The sequence below is a fragment of the Neodiprion pinetum genome, chromosome 3, assembly GCF_021155775.2.
Source record: "Neodiprion pinetum isolate iyNeoPine1 chromosome 3, iyNeoPine1.2, whole genome shotgun sequence".
In the NCBI taxonomy this organism is placed as follows: domain Eukaryota; kingdom Metazoa; phylum Arthropoda; class Insecta; order Hymenoptera; family Diprionidae; genus Neodiprion; species Neodiprion pinetum.
Window position 1 is genome coordinate 41,495,017 of NC_060234.1, and position 17,551 is coordinate 41,512,567.

The 17,551-nt window shown below is 35.3% G+C and overlaps 1 protein-coding gene across 1 annotated transcript; it reads right to left on the minus strand.

The window, feature by feature from the left end:
• Positions 1-156: 156 nt before the first annotated feature.
• On the minus strand, positions 157-17,187 carry LOC124215528 (ATP-binding cassette sub-family G member 1). Its single transcript, XM_046619019.1, has 10 exons — positions 17,038-17,187; positions 10,003-10,192; positions 9,158-9,303; positions 4,849-5,087; positions 3,936-4,217; positions 3,686-3,846; positions 3,348-3,516; positions 3,154-3,254; positions 2,686-3,027; positions 157-1,930 (listed from the first exon to the last, which is right to left on the minus strand). The coding sequence occupies exons 1-10, from the start codon at positions 17,169-17,171 to the stop codon at positions 1,772-1,774; spliced, it is 1,923 nt and encodes a 640-aa protein (XP_046474975.1). The 5' UTR covers positions 17,172-17,187; the 3' UTR covers positions 157-1,771.
• Between the last annotated feature and the right edge of the window lie 364 nt (positions 17,188-17,551).

Consider the following 17,551-nt stretch of genomic DNA (forward strand, 5'->3'; position numbering starts at 1 on the left):
CAGTTTCAACAATAAGCGAAAAATATTGTCGTTCAGTCTACCAGAATACGTTGCAATTATTTCAGTATCGGAGAAAAATATAACATGTCTCAGTGGCGAGGGAAAGAATAGAAAACACTGATGGCGGGGAGCTTTGAAAATGAAGTTTGCGAGATGTTTACGTAAAAAAACAGACAAGTTTTATTTTTAACAAATGGTATATATATATATGCATATGTCTTATCATTTAATAACTATTATAAAATATCATAAAAATTATTAGGCATATAACACAAATATCTGGCATTCAATGCGTCGGGTGTATATAAGTGTACAACACACATACACGGAAACCTATACAATTGTCATTTACTTCATATCAAATAATAGCTAAGTGATTTTGTTCATATAATTTCATATTTTACGGACGAATAGTAAATTCACGTGGATGCATCTAAAACGCTTGGTCGAATTGTGTGTCTGTTTTATCAAAACCCTTAATTTACTATTACGAAAAAAAAAACCAGTTCATCGGTCTCTTCGACGTCTACTTAAATCTTTTGTCTAATACGAGGACATAAAATATACTGGTAGAAGCAGGGTATGAAAATAACGCTTTGTTGTCTGGCATCGCGTCTCCATCTCCCCTCCTCATCGCTGTGACGAGAATTTATTGATAGCTTAATAATTATTTAGCGGTTAGTTATTAGTGTGACTCGTTACATAAATTGACGGTATTTGGTCGTAAAAGTTAACAAAACCTGGCAAGATAATATATAAGCTTACTCTTTCTCCCTCTTTTTCTTCATTGAGCAGTTTTCTTACGATTTAGTAGTATAATTCATTTGAGAAAATTTCTTACTACAATTATTACACATTAATTTTCATTTCATTTCCACTTCAATTTTCACAATCACAGCCATTGGTGGATAGTAACGTTACGCAATTTCGCAAAAAGTCAGTAATGTCAAAGAGTTAAACTTTAAACGGAGAACGACAAATTAAACAAATTGAATACTTCTATACTTTTCAAGGCCCCTGTGTGATTTATTATTATATGTTACGTGATGCACCAAATTATTCCGTTTGTTAACTGAGTTTTATTTAAATCTACCCAACTTCAGCTAGTCCAGAGGCACTTATTTATAATCATTTCGCGTAAATTTTCACAGTAACATTTATTTTGCATGCGATGTCTCAACCATTCAGGGTCGTCGATCTATTCCTTTTACTTCATTCTTTCTATTCTGCAATCCCATTCTCTACAAAACAAGCAGAGATAAATAATGGACTCATGATGTGTGAGTAAACAATGCCTTCACGAGTAACACAGTAAGAGTAACAAAAAGAAAAAAGAAAAGACTAACGAGTATAACAATAAAAATGGGGAAAAAGAGAGGAAAACTAAAATACCCTGAACAAGCGAATGCTTATGTGATCAATTTTTTATGACTATAACATCAGTATTGAGATAAATAAATTATGTTAGTTTCCTTCCGTACACAAGCTCTACGCTATAACCTAAGGATTAACTTAAATAAGGAATTGAACAAAAAAAAAAAAATAAAAAAATAAAAAAACCAATAACAATAAAGACAACGCAACGAAGTCTTCAATTACACTCGTCAAATCAGCTCTCTGTATATCACTATTACATTATGGTTGTGTCTGAATTTAGGGCGAGTATGAATGCCGGAGTTAAAGATGAATATCGACTCTCGGCATACGGATGATAATTTATTATGTTAGGTATATCTCGTTCCCTCAAAGGGACCGACGAATTCATATTTCTCTATCTGGTGCTCTTCAACTTCCAGCGTAAGAAAATAAATGCTGCTATACGTAGCAGGACGAATATCAATAGCAGGGCGAGAATATCCAGCGTAAAGTCTGCGTCTTCCATGTCTAGCTCTTGAAGAGTTATCTGAGGACTTTTGAAGTGGCAGTGAACCTGGGGACAGATATTTTTTTTTCTCAAATTTCATACACAAGAATGCACTCGAACGGTTTCGTGCTAATAGAATATACATATTATGGTTTTAAGCACCAACGATCGGATTATCTGACTGCTATACTTTAATACCGAGTGAATTATTTTTGACAGAGGGTATTTGAAAGAGAGATAAATTAATGTCGACTCTTTGAATGGATATTATGAATGTGTGTATGACGAATTGATTTACATACGAATTTACAATGTTAAAGACTTATAAGCTTGGAGAGTTGGGATTCAAATACATTTGGAAAGTTGGTACGCGAATGAACACTTTGGGAAAGTTTCTAAACGCCAGAATCGCTACGTTTATTTAAAACAGTGCGAAAGTTTGTCAAATTCTTTCCAATGTTTCTTAATTGAAAGAAGACCTTTTTCACAACCATTGCTATGCACATGCGCAGTTACACCGACACTGTTCATATGTGACAGAAATAGCAACTGCAGCTGTAACGACGTTAGATGTCGTATGCAGAAACACATTTTTCAAGCACTGACGACATCGATCGTCTACGTTGAAACAGGTTGTAAGTATAGAAACAGTTTGAAATAATCAATGACCTGGTCGGTCGAGGAAAAAAAAATATATATTTTTAGCCAAGTCCATTTGGAGTAAGTTTGCAATGAAAGTTGTGCGAATGAAAATTGTGAAAGGCGTAGATGAGTTTCATTAATAACATTCAACATATTTAACACAACCATGTAATACTCACAGCAGAGCACTTTAGCCTTTCACGAGCAAATGAATAGGTGGCCAATGCGGTGCCTTCAAAACCGTATCTGATGTAGCTCAGGTAAGTGATCCATCTGAGGTATATCGGTATGGCATCGAAGCTGACAAAGAAGCCTGAGAACAGAAGGAACGGTACCGACATCACCGGAGCTAAGAACACGCCGTTCTGGACGTTCATTGCTGCGCCGACTACCAGACCAACGGATTGAGCGACGAACGATATCAGCAAACAGGCTCCGAGGAACATGCTGAATCTCATCACCTCCGCAGGTTGGCTCGTCATGAAATAAACGATGCTCACGTAGATGATGCAGAATATCGCCTGAGGAAAGAAGAAGTAGATATTCGGTCAAGAAAAAAGTCTCAGACGGATGAACTATTGCCAAAATGTTGTTTTATATCTATAATTATACAATCGTTAATAAAAAGAACTCGGAAATTTTCTCACCTGAAATGGAATGTCGGAAACAGTGATCGCCAAGTAGTACGACTTCAAGGAATACCACCTATTGAAATTCTCCTTGAGCAAAACAGGCATCTCTAGAGGGACTGGAAAAAAAAAACGCGACAATCACTAAGTCAGAATGTACAAGCCAAACAAACTCGTGTTTAATACCAAAGAATTATGCCTTCTGTACTCACAAGATAGAATGGTGATTGTCATCGATGTGTACATTAGGAACAACATGTTGAAAAACAAGAAACCGAGATTGCTCAGAACTTTGGCACCGTCATTACCGATGTCCCAGTAAAGTGCGCCGATCAAGAATCCCACAAGAATGTGAGCGAAGAGTCGAAGATACATCAGAGTCTGAGGAAGACAAAAGGAAGTTGAAACTGGGTATTGACCGCAACTTGGAATCGATAAGAACAGCATTTGTTCAATCGGATACGCGTAGCGTGAATTTTACACTCGTCACAAATACCGCAAAACCTCTTACTGATTTCAAAAAATCAATCCACGAAAATCGCCGACTCACCCAGTCTCGTCTGCTGAAAAGCAGTGTCCTCTTCAATATTATCCAAAACTGTACCAATTCCGTGGTTGGATATGTTTCTGGGGTAACGACGAGGCCCTGATCGAGTAGCGCCGTTGTAACATTTTCCTTCTTCTCTATGCCGATTGGTATTGTCACTTGACCTGCAAGATGAGAGATATAGAAACAGTTTGAGACAATGAGGAATCATTTATTTTACGGAATGTTCTCCGTACTGGAGGGTAAAACTCACTCTCTTTCGGTATGTCGTTGCAGGCGTAACCCGGAATAACGAAACCGATGGTACCGTTGTTTTTCGAACTTTCATTGAACTTTTCTGTGACGTTATTGGCATCGTTTTTGTTAATTACGTCGGTGGATTTGCTGTCATTGTTAGAGACCGTATTGTTAAGAGTCTCCGGTTTGCCGACCGCAGGAAACTGGTATCCGGTTCTGATGTCTCGTTTTCCATTGTCAATAGCGTTGACCAAATTTCTAATATTGTCTCCGTATTCTCCGCAGGAAACCTCGATAACTGTGATTTGGTGATACAAAATAATGTCAATTAACACTCGATGAAAGTGAATTTCTAACAAGCACGTATACTCTCAGTGAAATTTCTAATCTGGTTACCGTACAGGCCTCAACTACTTTCATATTTTACCATAATAAAAAAAAATACGGTTCTGGGTATAAAATGAAAATGAGTTTTGTAGCAGTAGCTAGAAAATTTAGTATATGTGACCATTCTCTTTAATTATCGTCACTCGAACTATATTTTCTTGCAACAATTGATAGGATTCAAAGTTGGTACATCAATAAACTGACGTTAAGGCCTTATTCAACTGAAAACCATATAATAAACTAAAACAAAATATTTAACGCTGCAACGACCAGAAAATTTGTTATCGACAACTATTATCACACTAAACAATTACTTGTATCATATTTTCTAGTAATTTTCCAACAATATTAAATCCATCACTGTAAAAATTCACGTATTTTACTAGAATATTCTACCAACTGTAAGTTATTAATGAACTATTTTCTCAGTGTACAGTGTAAGCGAGGGCCGGAAGTTGGCTTCTTAACTCGCATGTCAACGACTGAAAGGTCAATAGAGTGCTTGGAAAGACCGGTTTTATACGTTGAATAGCACAACTTACTGAATGAAGCGGGATTGTGGTAGCTTGGACAATTCAAGCCCAGAGAACCGAGGAACGGAACGAGCTGCGACGATGATCCTTGGTAGACACACTGGCCTTCGGCAAGCGTGTAAAGAGCATCGAACATCTCGAAGAGTCTTGCACTGGGCTGATGTATCGTGCAGACGATGGTTCGTCCTCCACGAGCGAGAGTCTTCAGCAGTGATATGCATTGAAAACAGGACGAGGAGTCCAGTCCACTGTTGACGAGTCAAAAAATACAGGGTTATTAAAGAAATGAGATAGAAAAGTAAAAGATGTGTATTCGAGTGATCAGTTGGGGATCGAACCGTACGATCAGCAGGATCGAAGCAATGCGACGGTGGAACCGATCATCGATCGATCGCTTTGAGTCGATCGCTACTGGGAAATTGGGATCAGGAAAAATTTGGCGGAAGCTGTTGTAACTTTATTTTTCTACACAAATTTTAATTCTATTACATGAGAAGCGAGTAAGCAATATCTGGAATAAAATGAGTCACTTGTAGCTCAAGAATGAAAAAAAATATATTGAAGGTTTCAACGAATAGTAACTACTAGCCACGTATGCAATAGTGTCTAGCATTACGATCGTTTAATTATACAGTTCATTTTGATGAGGTATAAATTATCGGCTCGAAGGATGAGTATAAATTATATCGCATGGTAAAAAATATACAAGTTTCATTCCACATGTAAGCAGTATACTGTATATTATATCTAACACACTAATTTTGAGTTACACGCGAGTTAAAATTCACGTTTCGAAATTATTATCGTATGTGTAGATTTTTCTTCAAGCAAAGATGAGACGCAACTTTAGTTAAATTTTGGTCAAACTTTTAGGGGCAAATTCACGACTAAGAAACATTTTTGCCTGCAGTGAAGTCACAAAATTCATGTAATTTTTCCAGTGCGATTTTTTTTTTTTTTTGCAGAGAACTTGACAAGTTGATTTATACTCGTAATTTAAGTAGGACTGAACGAGAGAAGAAAAATGAAATAAATAGGTAGAACAAGTTTTTATCTCCGCAATTTCCATTTTACGAAATGTCAATTTGACAGTTTAAAATCTGCTTGATAGACTTCGACGATTCGCAAACTTATACGCGTTCAGTGCTAAATCCTGCTCCTTAACTATTCGAGGATTAATTGACAAATTCCCGCTTCGTTGAATTTCAAGGTCTCACACTCGTATAATTATGTCACGTCCACGGATATCTAAGCAAAATATGTGGTACACAGTAGAAGAGCAAAAATTTGCACAAGGTCGGAATTGATGCTAATTCCTGTTCCTGGAATCCTTTCTTTTTCCTCGACGTATCTTATTCTTCTGAACTCGACATAAGTGAAATCAAGGAAAAGCAACAGATACACTGAGAAAATATTTCATTTCTTGTAGTAACTAGATAAATTCAGTAAAACAGGTATCGTTAAGAAAAGTGTTTGAAAAACGAGGTACGCCCAACCATTTTGCGCTATCGCCGATCATTTTTTGGCAATTGCAACGCAAAATCAGTTTCTTCGGTCTACTCTACTTTTTCATTTAAACAAGGCTTTAACGTCAATTTATTCTTGCGCGAGCATTAAATTTTCGCAACAGTTGCAAGAAAATATAGTAACAGCGATCGTAATGAGAAAGAATAGCAACGGATACTAGACTTTCCGGTAACAGCTAGAAAACTAATTTTCATTCTCTACCTAGAACTGTATTTTTCGATCGTGGTAAAAAATGAAAATACTCAAGGACTGAGCGGCAACCGGAAATAAAAATTTCTCTCAGTTTTCCAAGTAACAAACAGGAACAACAAGGAATAATAATGCGTATACGAATAAAACGACGTGACCAGCCTTGACAGCCGCGAGTCAGAAACCAGTTTAACTTGCGTGTCTCGACGATCGTGAGTTCATGGAAACTTTTAGCGTCGAGAGATTATACACGCAGCTGCTGCTAAATAAGGCTAATCGTAAGATTTAATAGGTTTTTTTTTTTTTTTTTTTTTTAGACGTTTAGTCGACCAATAATGAACGGTTATAATTATGAGAAAAATCACTAAACGATTCTTCATTCCATGATACATTTTATGATGCAAAAACGTAAATTTTTTACCGTCGTTACAATTGTTGCAATCAACCGCTGTATTTTGCAATATATTTTTTTAAACCATTGGGTCAAAGTTAACGATAATTTCACTGTGTATCCATTTGTCGTATACGTATCGTGCATATTTATGTTTTTATCGAAAGATTGATAAAAAGCTACGGCATATGCAAATTCTGCGAATTCAGGATTTCGAAGTGCAGCGGTTATCAATATCAATATATCCAAAAATGCATACTCAATTTCGAAATAATGAAGGAGAGATTGCTTTAAATTTTAAATTTACATCTCGACTTGATATCTCTACGTATAAATTCATTTGTGAGATGGTAAACGGTGTCGATTCTTCGAGCTGTTTTCTTTTCTTTTTTTTTTTTTTTTACTCTCCTCGAACGAAACGATTGGCAAAATTAAGTTACCTGGAATATCTGGTAAATAACGGGGGAAAAAGGTCACATCGTCCGAATAAATAAACGTACGTGGAACGTTGAGGAAAGTGGAAAAACTGCGATCACGGGGAAAAACCGGGATTTGATTAATTCAACCGCGAGCAAGAGCCGCGCGTCTGTGGATGTATAAAGGTATCTTATTGCGAATCAAAGATTTTACATGTGTGCTGACGGGAGAAATCTTATTTAAGAAATCTCAGTCGTATCACGATCTTTTTGCGCATACATCATACATCATGTGTGTGTACAGGTACGTATAATCTATATGTATAATATGCGATGACTAAAACCCAGCGTTTTCTCGGACAGAGTTCCAAAGCGAGTATACATATAGATATACAGGGTGGTCCATTTAAATTGACACTGCAGAATATCTCGAGAACCAGCCATTTTAAAGAAAGATCTTTGAAATAAAAGTTTTATGTTTCGAAGGAGGATAAACACCGTGCCATCGTACTTTTGATTCGATGGAGGCATACGAGGTCATTCGTAGGTCAGTATTGAATTTTTTTAATGGGAAAATGTACTTCTTTTTCACACATTTGCATTTTACACATAAAAATGAAAAACTTTTATATTTCGACACACTTCTCAATACGTTTTACAAAAGATGCGTGACAGCGTAGTAAAGTTCCTCTATCCGATGCCTTTGCAAGCATTTCTAATTCGTTCCGTCACATTTTCTGGAGTGGTTGGTTCGATGTTGTCGACTTTTTCTTTCATGTCGTTTAAAAAAAAGTTTGGTATAAAAGTTTTTTACTTCTACGTGTAAATTGCGAATGTATGAAAAAAAGTACATGTTCCCGTTAAAAAAATTCAATGTTGACCTCCAAATGACGACGCAGTGTTTTTTCCCCTTCGAACCACGAAAATATTATTTCAAACATCTTTCTCTAAAATGGCTAGTTCTCGGGATATTCTGCAGTGTCAACTTACATGGACCACCCTGTAGATATAAATTACTCTTCCTTTAGTTGGCATTATAATACATGACAGAAAATAGATATAAACGAAAGGCGAAAAAATGTGATTGAAGTTAGTAACGTTACTGTAACGATGCGTGTTCAGGAAAAATCTTTAGGTACTTTACATCATTGGAATTGTCTGAAATTTAGAAAACCATACTGATCCAAACATAAGCATGTTTTTTAAAAACAAATTACTTTAAAGTCATTCCAGAACTGCAAAATAATGAATTTCGTGACGCTAACGTTGCTTACTTCTCGAAACTCGAGGGGGAAATATAATCAGGAAGGTACAGAAATATTTACACAGCGACTGTAAACTTGAAATTGCAATTTTTCAACATCACTATTTTCTTTATTCAATGGTCTGAATTCAGAATTTCAACCGCCGTCTTGAATTCAAGTGGAAATTTGTTTTTTTCAAAAAACTCGGCCATTTTCAACTCGTAACTAAAAAAAAAAAAAAATTATCAGAATCAAACTTTTAGAAAATTTAAATCCCTACAATGTTGGCAGTAGCGATTTTTTGTCTAAGATCGTAATTTTCCGATTGAAATTATAAATTGAAGATGGCGGCCGAGGCTACGGCAGAATCTGATCGAAATTCTGGATTCGGACAATTGGAAAAAAGAAAATATTGGTATGTATAATCGCAAAGTCGATATCTCGGTTATTATTTTTCGCACACGGCGACTGTACTAATAATTAATCATCGTATTTTAGGATAAAAACGTGTGTATGCATGAATGTGCGTATGTTAGAGATGTGAGTTTCACCTGGTCGGTTCGTCGAAAAACATAATCGGCGGGTTGTTGACCAGCTCGAGTGCAATTGAGAGTCTTTTTTTCTGACCGCCGCTCAAGTTCAAGGTCATGGTATGTCGGTGCTCCGCAAGTCCAAGTGTTTCCAGGATCTCTTGCAACTGGAACACGCGTTAAGAATCCTCTTACTCAGTCATTCCGTAGTCAATTATGAGCGAAGAGCTTTCGAGCAGCGGGGGTCGAGGTAACTCGGCCAAAGATCGTTAGGGAGTTGGAAAAAAGGCAATTTTTCAAGGATTTTTCTCATCGAGAGAAATTTGAATTTATTAATATAATATCGAATGACAAATTTTTTTTCTTTTTGAAAAACCGCTGTTTTGTTAAAAATTAATATTTTGCTCTTTGTATTGACAAATTGAAATGTCTCTTCGAGGAAAATCCTTGAAAAATCGCTTTTTTCCGGCCTCCCGGCTGCGTATAACTTGTTAAACAATATTGCGGAAAACAGTAAGGAATAAATTTATCGATTCCTACACGCGATGATTTCTCATTGTTATTATTGACTGTATAACAAAAAAGGTTCGTCATAGCTCAATACCATGAAATCATTTTCGCACACTTTCGAAGAATGCGAATACAAAATGAATCGCGGGTATAAATTATAAACGATGCGTTTACGATATTTTATCGCAGACACGGAGACTTGACGTGATGGAATAACCGGTCGATAAATCATCGGATATATGTCTTAAGCTCACGTAATACTCCCACCTTTACCGACCGAGGAAACGGTAGGAAGAAAAAGGGTGAGTCTCCTCGGTCGGTAAGGGTAGGGATACCGCACGACCTTAAACACTCACCACTTTTTCCTTTTCAGCTCGGGTCACATTCCTGCCAAGCTTCAAGTTCGACGCAACCTTCATCGCTTCCTGCACAGTCAGATTTCCGTGCAACTGATTGTCCTGCATAATGTAACAAGAGAGCTTTCTAAACGCACTCAAATTCCGCTCGTGTCCGTTCATCGTTATGCTGCCCTCCATCCCTGTTGTTCTGAAAATCAGAAATTCATATCTCACGTTGATACTTCTTTCTTCGAAACAGTGAACCAGACTTCCTTCAACTTTGAATAGTCTCTCACACACACACACACACACACACATATATGCAATATTTTCCATCCACTTACAAAATGCATTTAGGTTAAGACCTGACGGTCGAATTGAAATACAGCAAATTAAACGATAAATCTACAAAGTTGAAAAATATTTCTGTAAATGTTGATTGTAAAAATTTTATTCATCAAATTAACAAGCAGACTCGATTGCATAAACGCGTCACGACTGCAAAATTCAACGGACATTAGCTATAAGATCGTTAAAAAAAAATTTCCCCATCATTGAAAATTCTCAAATCGTTCTTTCATCTCCGTTAATTAATTCTCCGTACTATATTCACATCAATCACAGATTATCGATGCACCCATCTTTCTCCTCCAGATAATTATTACTCAGTCAAAAAAATGTGTTGAAAATATCGCATATAAACCGGACGAAATTCGTACGTGATAGAAAGGGATTGAGAAAAGAAGGGGAATGATGCAAATGAAAGAAAGAAACTAAAAAAAAAATCGCCTCGACTCGACTCTGACCCTGCGATGATACGATACTTAATTAAAGTGTACAGTGCAGTACGCGATGATATGCCGATTCAGGTATGTCGTTAAAAAATGAATATATTCACCAACGTGTCTACATGTTTATGTTGAATCATGACGCAGGTGACGACACGAGACATAATTTTTTGGATTAATGGCGATTGTCGGCTGTTTTGCGTACACGCATCTCATGCATTATACAAATGTTTCGCGTAACATCGAGTTAGTTATATATATATGTAATATATTGTTGCGAAAAGAGGTGATAAATTTATGAATGTTTTTTCGCATATAATTCATATATTGATGAAAATCCATATAAATGGTTTATTTATTTGTTTAATTGTATTGTTTGTCAACTCTGTTTCTTTTCATTTTTAGTTTTGTAACTAGTAACCATACAGTAAATGAATCGGTTCATTTTTTTTTTGTCTTTTTCTATCGCAATGAATAATATAATTTATACCGTCACTCTTACTTCGTTTGATGACAAAAGGCTAAATGGTAAAAACAAAAAGCTAAAAAAAAAAAAAGAAAAGTACACATTAGGTGGAAAATTTCGGAGCACGCTGCGTTTATTTGATGTTTGTGTAAACTTGTTATTCTTTCAAATCTAACAGACAGATTATACCTGCAACCGGTTAAGGAGCGGAGCGTTTGTTGAAAAAGATGCTAGATATTAAATTCCCGGGATTTGTATGACGTCAGAAGTTGATAAAATGACTAGTGATTGCCGTAATAAATTATCGATTGCAAAAAAGTATCGTTTTGTTTCGCAAGAAGACGACGATGCGTCAAATCAGTTTCACGATATCGTAACGATTTACAATCATCTATTATAATAAAAACACAACTGCTGTGTAATATAAATAATAAATAAACGCGAATAAACAATGAGAAATAGGTTTATCGTATTATAACTTCCGGCATCGCTTTGATTATACGTACACTCGTTTTTCTGTTTTTTTTTTTTTTTTCTTTTGGAGAAAACTACACGTAGCTGTATTACCTATATATGTACAATACGAACTAGAACAAGTGTAACGTGAAGAAAGTTAACGAGCGTCACTCTCGCCTTTTGCAAGTTAAACATTATACCTGCATAATGCTGACTATATACGTACAACGGATAGCGGGTTCAGCTTTCTTGGAGTGTGGGAAAGGCAGTTTGTAACTGGCGGTGTTTGATGCTTGAAAATCAGAAGAGACGAAGAAACAAATTAACTACCTGCAAACCGTTTTAGAAAATAATATTGCTGTACGGATTTTAGACGGTTTGTTAATTGTTTCAACATCATGTAAGAGTTGACATTGAAATAAGCGATTAAAAAGCGATGTATAATCGTGACGAAAAAGGAAGTAGAAGAATATGAAGAAAGGTGAAAAAAATCAATCACTCAGAGCATTTGTTTATACACTATACCAAATTATCGATCGTTCGATGGAGATTTTGCATCCTGTTTGAATTTTTATTTCATTTTTTTTGTCTCGTCAATAAGTATATTGGATCGTTAAAATATGCAATCGATGTATCTAAATTTTATAGGTACAATGGCACTAAGTTGAAGCATCACAAAAATAAGTATAATATATCGATATTTATCACGCAACGTTGCTGACATTTTATAGTGCCTACGTTATTTTTTCTATATTCGTTCGCTCGGTAGAATATCAAATTTCATGCTGATCGTGTAAAATATTCATAATGTAATAAAATTTCATCTGTAAACGAAGAAATGATTCTGATCATACGCCACACGGACAACGATGCCTGACTTGTTTGAACGAAACCTCGAGCCTGGTTGCAGAGTGGGATGCAAAAGTTGAACCTGCCAGCGAAAACGTTTCTGCAGATTAAGATCATGTAGTACTCCTACCCTTACCGACTGAGTCCATCTTTTATTCACCAAATTATTGTAATTTCTAGTTTTCGTCTAGCGATTTCAATATTGCATGAAAACAGTCTCACAATGGCTCATTTTACTCCTCATTCTTTCCGAAATTAGGCAAAGTATCTCAGCTATGCACTTGTTGGCCCCTGAAATGCGGAAAATGTGAGAATAGCAACACGTGTCAAAAAATCACAAACTTTTGCTGACGATTTTCGGGATATGAGAAATTTTCCTGAATTCCGTTACGAAACCCGCGATGCAGCATCGAAGTTTGAAACCTTTCCGTTCGTTTGTTTATTTAATATAGAAAGATAAAGGGAGAGTTTGCTCGATCGGTAAGGGTAGGAGTACCACGTAACCTTAACAATCTGTAACTGTAAATGGGTTTCAGATTTCGTTACGAAACGTAAAAAAAAATACAACGCACCCGTTAGAACCTTCAATTAGTTTTTCATGATATTGAAATTATTCGAAGCATCCGTAAATACATTATACGTTCAATTTCGGTTTTAGTATTAACAATGCAGAGGCAATTCCGAAGGTTTTTTTTTTTTTTTTTTTTTTACTTCGACGCTGTATATTCATACTACATTGCAGAGGTCTGAAAACTGCGCGATTCGTTCTACGTATAATTATAATAAGTAATGGGCTTGAAGCAGTTAGTTAGTCGATTGTTATTTTGACCCCGTTCACTCGACGTTGACAAACATGATAATGCGAACTGGTTCATTACTTGTTAAAGAACAGCGGTGGAAAATGTCGATAGTCGAGTATAAACTGTTAAACTCGGACCTCGACGTCGCAGCAATGTAAGAACTAATTAATACGTTAATTATTCCGCAATATCTATCCGCAATGAATATCGCGTATTCAAATATACCAAACTGTTAAAAGTTTCTGTTCCAGAAACTTCCTATCCTGTATCGAAAGTTTTATTCGTATACCGACATATTTGTCTTACAAATGCAATAAATTTACACCACAATTTAGCAAGTTCAACTTACACTTTGCGTTTTTCCTAGAAATTTCATTAAATTCAATAATTTTTATCGCAAATTTAAGACAAATACACTATAATTGTCGTCACTGAATTTGAAGTAAATTGAGAATCATTTTTAAAAGTGATTAGGTACGTATGTGTGATACGGAAACACTTACAATTAGAATGACGGTAGAATAGTGGGCATATAAAATTTGCACAAAGCAGTTATATACGTACGATGTAATTTTTAACGTACGTATGACCGATTGTTACGTAATGCGAGGACTTCCGATCGCTTAGAAAACAAATAATCGTCAGCCTTGAATCCGCTTTAACTATGCGGGCATTATTTTTACCTCTGTATTTTTGTCTATCATAATGACTTTGCAGACATTAAATTGACGACGACGAGTCGGTTTAATTGTTCGAATGACACATTACTATACATACATATACATATATGTATATCGATACAATTGTGAACCGGAAATCCGAGTGAAAGTCCGAGATAATATCTTGCTATCAAAAATCGTACACTACATTCTGTACACAGTATATAGCAATTGTTATCGACAATACACACAGATTTCAAAAATTTATTCTGTCAAATACGCAAACTTATATTCGAAATATGCGCCATATTATACTGTCAGACTATACGACTAATAAACAACTTCTATGTTATTCGTTAAAATATAACGAATGATGAGAAAAATAAAATGCGTTCAAATACTGAGATATGAAAAAGTGTCTTAAAAATACAAATATTCTCATCGATTAGTCTATATTCTACGTATCTACAATAATATATATATACATTTATAAAACTTTGCATCAATGTAGATTATTTCTTTCACATTTTTCAAAAGGTTAATTAATTAGCATATACATCGTTTATCAAACGAACAGGAAAAAAAAAAATAAATAAATTATGCATAACCAAGCGACAATAAATATTGAAAATGCGTCATATAATTTGCTCGTTGAAACAAAACAATTGTAGAATAATTACAATCAAACAATCCGAACGAGGTAAAAAAGAAAAAAAAAAAAAAAAAAAAAAAACTGCACGCGTGACGTTGATCATTACATTGTACACGTACGGTACGATTTACTGGAATGAATCTGCAGGAAATGAAAATGAAAATTTTCTTGTTGTTTTATACCTGATTGAACGGTGTGGCGGTTAACAATCACGCAACGCATTTTACCCGTGCAACGGGATTATAGTTTATTGCTCACTTCAATCATGCATATCTGTAATGCTATACACGCGTAATTTAATATTGATGTGTCGGCAACGAAACGAACGAAAATGAATAAATTAAAAAATGAAAAAATGAAAAACAAAAAAAAAAAAAAACCTACAAATCCGCCGACTCTTAGCTTACAATTTTCGTTTCTTATGCCAGCTTCTGCGTTGCAACATAATTTTTGTTTTCCCTCAATGTTTACCACATAACAACCGACCTCGTAACGTTTTCCAATATACCAGCAGCAGCTAGACGTCCGCCAATGTAGGTGAAAACTTATCCCGCCCCTGGCCCTGATGATCCGTAGAAAACACAAGTATTTACCTCCTCTTCAAAAACTTTCCGTTGTTTATACATGTTGTTACATCGGCAGGTTAAAGTTATTACAAACAACTGCTAGCTAGCTGTGACTCGAAGACGAGAAAGTTACACATTCAGACCAATTGTGTAACTTGATGTAAAAAATGATGTTCGAGATGGTGTTACAATTCAATAGTTTAATCTATTTCTTATTCGTGCGGTTATTCCTTAATTAAAAATAGTTTTTGTTTTTTTTTGTCTATAAATAGTTGTAATAACATGTATATTTACTCTCATACAATTATACATTGTAACATTGTATTCGTACAACTTTTCACAGATATGTTTAAACAGCGAGTGTTGTAAATACAAACTTTCAGGTCACGTACGAGATATTATAACATGGACGTGAATTGAATTGTAAAAGTCTCGAATGACGAAGACGCCGACTTGATGTAAAAGATAATGAATGTCGAATAGTTCGTGAAATTGACGAAATTCCGACGATAATGTTACAAAATTGTGTTATACTTTGCAGCTGTCTCACAAATATTCAGTTACTGACACAGATTCGGAATTGACAAACCGCTATCTTCGTGCGTAAAATTAACGTTTGACCCCGTAGAAAGGAAAGAGAGAGACAGACACAGAGAGAGAGAGAGAGAGAGAGAAGGAGAGAGAAAAAGAAGAAAAAATTGTGTAACTTGCAGTAGACGACGATGAATACAGATCGGAATATAGTAATAAGTATTTAGTTGGGGAAAATAATAAAGAAAGAGTTTTATGCAAATGATGAAATAGGACGCGAATAGAGAATTTGACGATAAATTCACTATTAGCACGCTTCACGCTGTGTCGTTCAATTCGTTTCGCGCACAGATGATTGCGTCATTTCATGACGTACATGTTACACCTTTTCTTATACGATATATATTATATACACTCTGTATGAGGCATAAAATTATGTGAAAAATATGTACCGCACTAATGTAACTGTCAGGTAGTTTGGAATAAAAAATTATACGCTTCTTATATTCTACGACTGTTTGCAATTTGCATTTTCTCCGGACTTTTGATGTGTTTATGAGCAAAAAAAGAAAAATAATTAATAATTTTAATTTTTTGCCGTATTCATTGCAAAAATAACTGAAACTAAGCGTCACTTTATTTTCAGCTACCAAGATCGTATCGTCATAGCAGAATTCTGTACAAAGTAGTAAATCTTATCTCCACCGGTTCAAAAACGCTGGCGATTAAACGATTTAAAGTTCAAGTTCGGACGCTAAATGAGGACAAACGGACTTTCCGAATGTCGCTGATCTACGTGTTTTTCTCTCGTAAATAAATTAGAACGAAAATTAACGATTAAATGTTTTAAACCTTGAAATTATTGAGCGCATAATCCAGTTGTGCAACGATTTGTTTCAACGTTGCAAACTTTGGACCTACGAAGTGCGATTAGATTAGATTCGTCAAGATTGGGGCATAATTACTATTATTATTATTATACCCAAAACTGACAGTAACTTGAAGCTATCGGTTATTTTTAATCCTCGCAATTAAAGCATCCAATTTTACCCTTGGTGTATAAAAACAGTGTCATTTTTCTCCCAAAGAGATGAGAAAAAAAAAAAAAAATGTCACGTTTAATCATTTTCACATTATTGTGTGAGAAATAACGAGCGAAACTTGAGACACGTATGAATACGATGATTGATAATGAGAAATATTTGATTTACGTAAAATCCGGTATTATATAAGTATAAATAAATAATATATATATGTGTATACATATGCGTATGTGTTATACTCACTTGTATCCAGTGAGGATGTTGAGTAGCGTCGATTTTCCCGCACCCGATGGACCCATGATCGCGGTCAATTCTCCAGACCGCAGCCGTCCACTGACGGATTTTAATATGGTTTTTACATCTGAAAGATAAAACATATTGTAAGAACGATAATTAACATGTTAAAAAAACGTCGACTCATCGAACCGCGAAACAAACGTAGGACGAGTAAATAACTGATGTATACCTTCGTAGAATTTAAAAAAAATTTTGTAGATAACGCGGGCGTTTTTTAAACTCTAAATTTTCTCATATTTAAGGGGATGTCGTAGTTATTTTTTTATTTTAGCTTTTTTAGTTAAACAAGGCTTTAAAGTCAATTTATTCTTGCACAAGCATTAAATTTTCGCAACAGTTGCAAGAAAATATAGCAATTTTCATTTTCTACCTAGAAATATATTTTTCGAATGTGGTAAAAAATGAAAATAGTCGAGGACTGAGCGGTAACAGGAACTAAAAATTGCTCTCAGTGTAATTA